Genomic DNA, 2,652 nt, shown 5'->3' with positions numbered 1-2,652 from the left:
TGTGTGTGTATCGCGTGTGTGTGTAGTGTGTGTGTGTGTGTGTGTGTGTGTGTGTGTGTGTGTGTGTGTGTGTGTGTGTGACCTGTTCAGGTGAGACTGTCAGATATTATAAATCTGTCGTTTTCAATATGTTTCATTTTAGTAATGGATTCACTGTTGTAGCCGTTTTTCCTGAGCTTGCTTCAATAGCTCAATTAGTAATGTCCTACATTTCCCAGAATGCCCTTGGACATCCTCCAAAGCAGCAAATTAGCTTGCTGCGTTCAGTGGTGGGGGTTGACAGGAGATGACACAGAGGTTTAGTTAGTGGTTTGAGAAGTATCTATGGATATTTTCATATGTGTATAGTGAATAAAAGGACATTCTTTCTTCATAATTGCAGTGTTACCACATTCTCAGTACGTTCTGTAAGAGCTTCAAGAGTACAAGATATTGTACAATAACATTTCACACCACTGGCCCATTAGCAATCTGCCTTATGGTCTTCATGACTAGACTTGTATCAGTGCAATGTATTAATGTTGACATTTTAGTTTTAGACTGTACAAGGTTCATTTTAAATATAGTTGTATATTTTTTTATTTGATAGAAACGTAGGAAAAAATATCAAAGTCACAAGCGCGTATTTGGTGCTAACAAGTAGGGACTTCTTACAAGACTATACTTCTAGCATTTAGTGTACAGAAATCATAATTTTTTTGTTATTGACAACATAATGTAAACAAACTGTTATTTAAAGGGGGTTAACATTTGGAAAATATAGGAATTTTGAGTGCTGAAGATGTGTATTTTAGTGAAAGTGTAACATTAATATATGTTTTTCATGTTTGGTTTTTATGCAGACAGTGTTTTCCTCTAAGGATATCATTACATTGTTTTTAAATTGGCATAAGGATTCAATTATATTTAATACAAACATAGAGCAAATCATTTTAGTTTGGTGTACGGTCAGAATTCGCCTTGTTGAGATGCTGAATGTTCGGACACTCATCACATGAACATCACTGACATTTTAACATGCGCATAAAGCATTTTGGTATTGTGACGTGTGCTCTTTTCCCTGTGCAGGATATTCCTCTAACGTCAATGCTAAGTGAATAGCACGGTTAGCTTTGTCTTTACCCTGCTGCCTTATTGACTCGCCTGTCAATACCACTGCAGGGGAGATCCATAAAGCCTGCAAATGTTATCACAACATCCGCTCTGTGTGTGCATGTGTGTCCTAGCATTACCATCCTTGTGGGGACCTACATCTGTTTACACAGTCACGTGTGGGGACTCACCTCCCTTATGGGGACATAAGGGAGGTCCCAATGAGGGGAATCATTAATTTTAGGGTGAAGACTTGGTTAAGGTTAGGACAAGTCTCCGGGAAATGCATGTAAGTCAATGTAATGCCCCCTGAAGTGATGTATACATGGTGTGTGTGTGTGTGTGTGTGTGTGTGTGTGTGTGTGTGTGTGTGTGTGTGTGTGTGTGTGTGTGTGTGTGTGTGTGTGTGTGTGTGTGTGTGTGTGTGTGTGTGTGTTCACTCATGCATGCAAGGCTTTCTTACGCAATATTTTACTGGAATGAACATTGGGCACATGCATATATCATTTACCTGCAGGTTAAGGGTCTTTATGATAAAATAAATATATTCCTTGTGTCTTATAAGGCCAAGTGCCTTCATAAAACAAAAGAATGGAAAGGATCAACAAAAGGACATTTCAAAAATGTGTTATGGCTTACATTTAGTTTCATGTTTCAAGGCTTTTATGGTCATGTGTGCATAGCTACAGTGTAGTTATGACAATGAAAATCTATAGAATATAATAGAAAAATACTTTAGTTTAGGAATAAAGTTTTGATATTTCAATTTTGGACACTTGTGCCAAGAGGATATTTTGGCCTTAATGAGTAGCTTTTAAGGCGAACCAATGCTATTTCAAGGTAAAAACTGTGACATTGGACAATTCTGCAATAATCCCAGTTCATTCATGTCGATGTTAACTTATTCTTGTTTTCATGTTTTAGACATCAACATCTATACATGGTTACTCTGGCATTGTTCGGGTTATGGAAGGATTTTGATAAATAAAGGAAAGTAAGCTAGATATGGTTAGGATTTAGCAACAACAACACCTGTTTAAGGTGGTTAATAATATGGGCTGTGGAAGGAAAGCACGCCCTTCTGCACAGCATTATGGTCCATAAATGATTACTTCCCACACTGAGCATTGGCTTTATGCAGAATAATGCAATAAAGGACTTTAGAAAACTATTTACACCTCCAGCAGAAACTCTGTTAAGGTCTTTACCAACTGCTAAGAAAATATATTTGACTGCTAAATGTCCTCTATGTTGACCAGCGAGCCAATATCTTTGTACAACATGTGATGAGGGCAGGTTGGGGTTATGCTTCTGGGTACGAGGTTGTTAAGAGCCCTGACACTGAACTGTACAGTAAACGTGCCTTAAAACCAAAAACATTAGCTAAAGGAGGCTTAAAGGCACCAAAGAGATGAACAGACTTTACTTAGTTTTAATGTTAAAATAGAGCTTTAAATTAGGGCTCAGTTTTTGATAAGATTTGTGTTTATATCAGAATGAATGGAGGCCCTCACAAGAATAGTAAGTGTGTGTGTGTGTGTGTGTGTGTGTGTGTGTGTG

At 37.7% G+C, this 2,652-nt stretch overlaps 1 protein-coding gene across 1 annotated transcript in view; it reads left to right on the top strand.

The window, feature by feature from the left end:
* LOC104953753 (signal transducer and activator of transcription 1-like) overlaps positions 1-1,101 on the top strand; it is a 5,042-nt gene extending 3,941 nt beyond the window's left edge. Inside the window, exon 5 of the mRNA XM_010780746.1 lies at positions 1,069-1,101. Coding sequence (XP_010779048.1) covers positions 1,069-1,101 — 33 coding nt within the window. The remainder of the gene's footprint in view (positions 1-1,068) is intronic.
* The last annotated feature ends 1,551 nt before the right edge of the window (positions 1,102-2,652 follow it).

The sequence above is a fragment of the Notothenia coriiceps genome, unplaced genomic scaffold (assembly GCF_000735185.1).
Source record: "Notothenia coriiceps isolate Sejong01 unplaced genomic scaffold, NC01 NC01_scaffold00022144, whole genome shotgun sequence".
Lineage (NCBI taxonomy): Eukaryota > Metazoa > Chordata > Actinopteri > Perciformes > Nototheniidae > Notothenia > Notothenia coriiceps.
The sequence above is the reverse complement of the archived record's forward strand: the minus strand, read 5'-3'. Positions and strand labels throughout refer to the sequence as shown.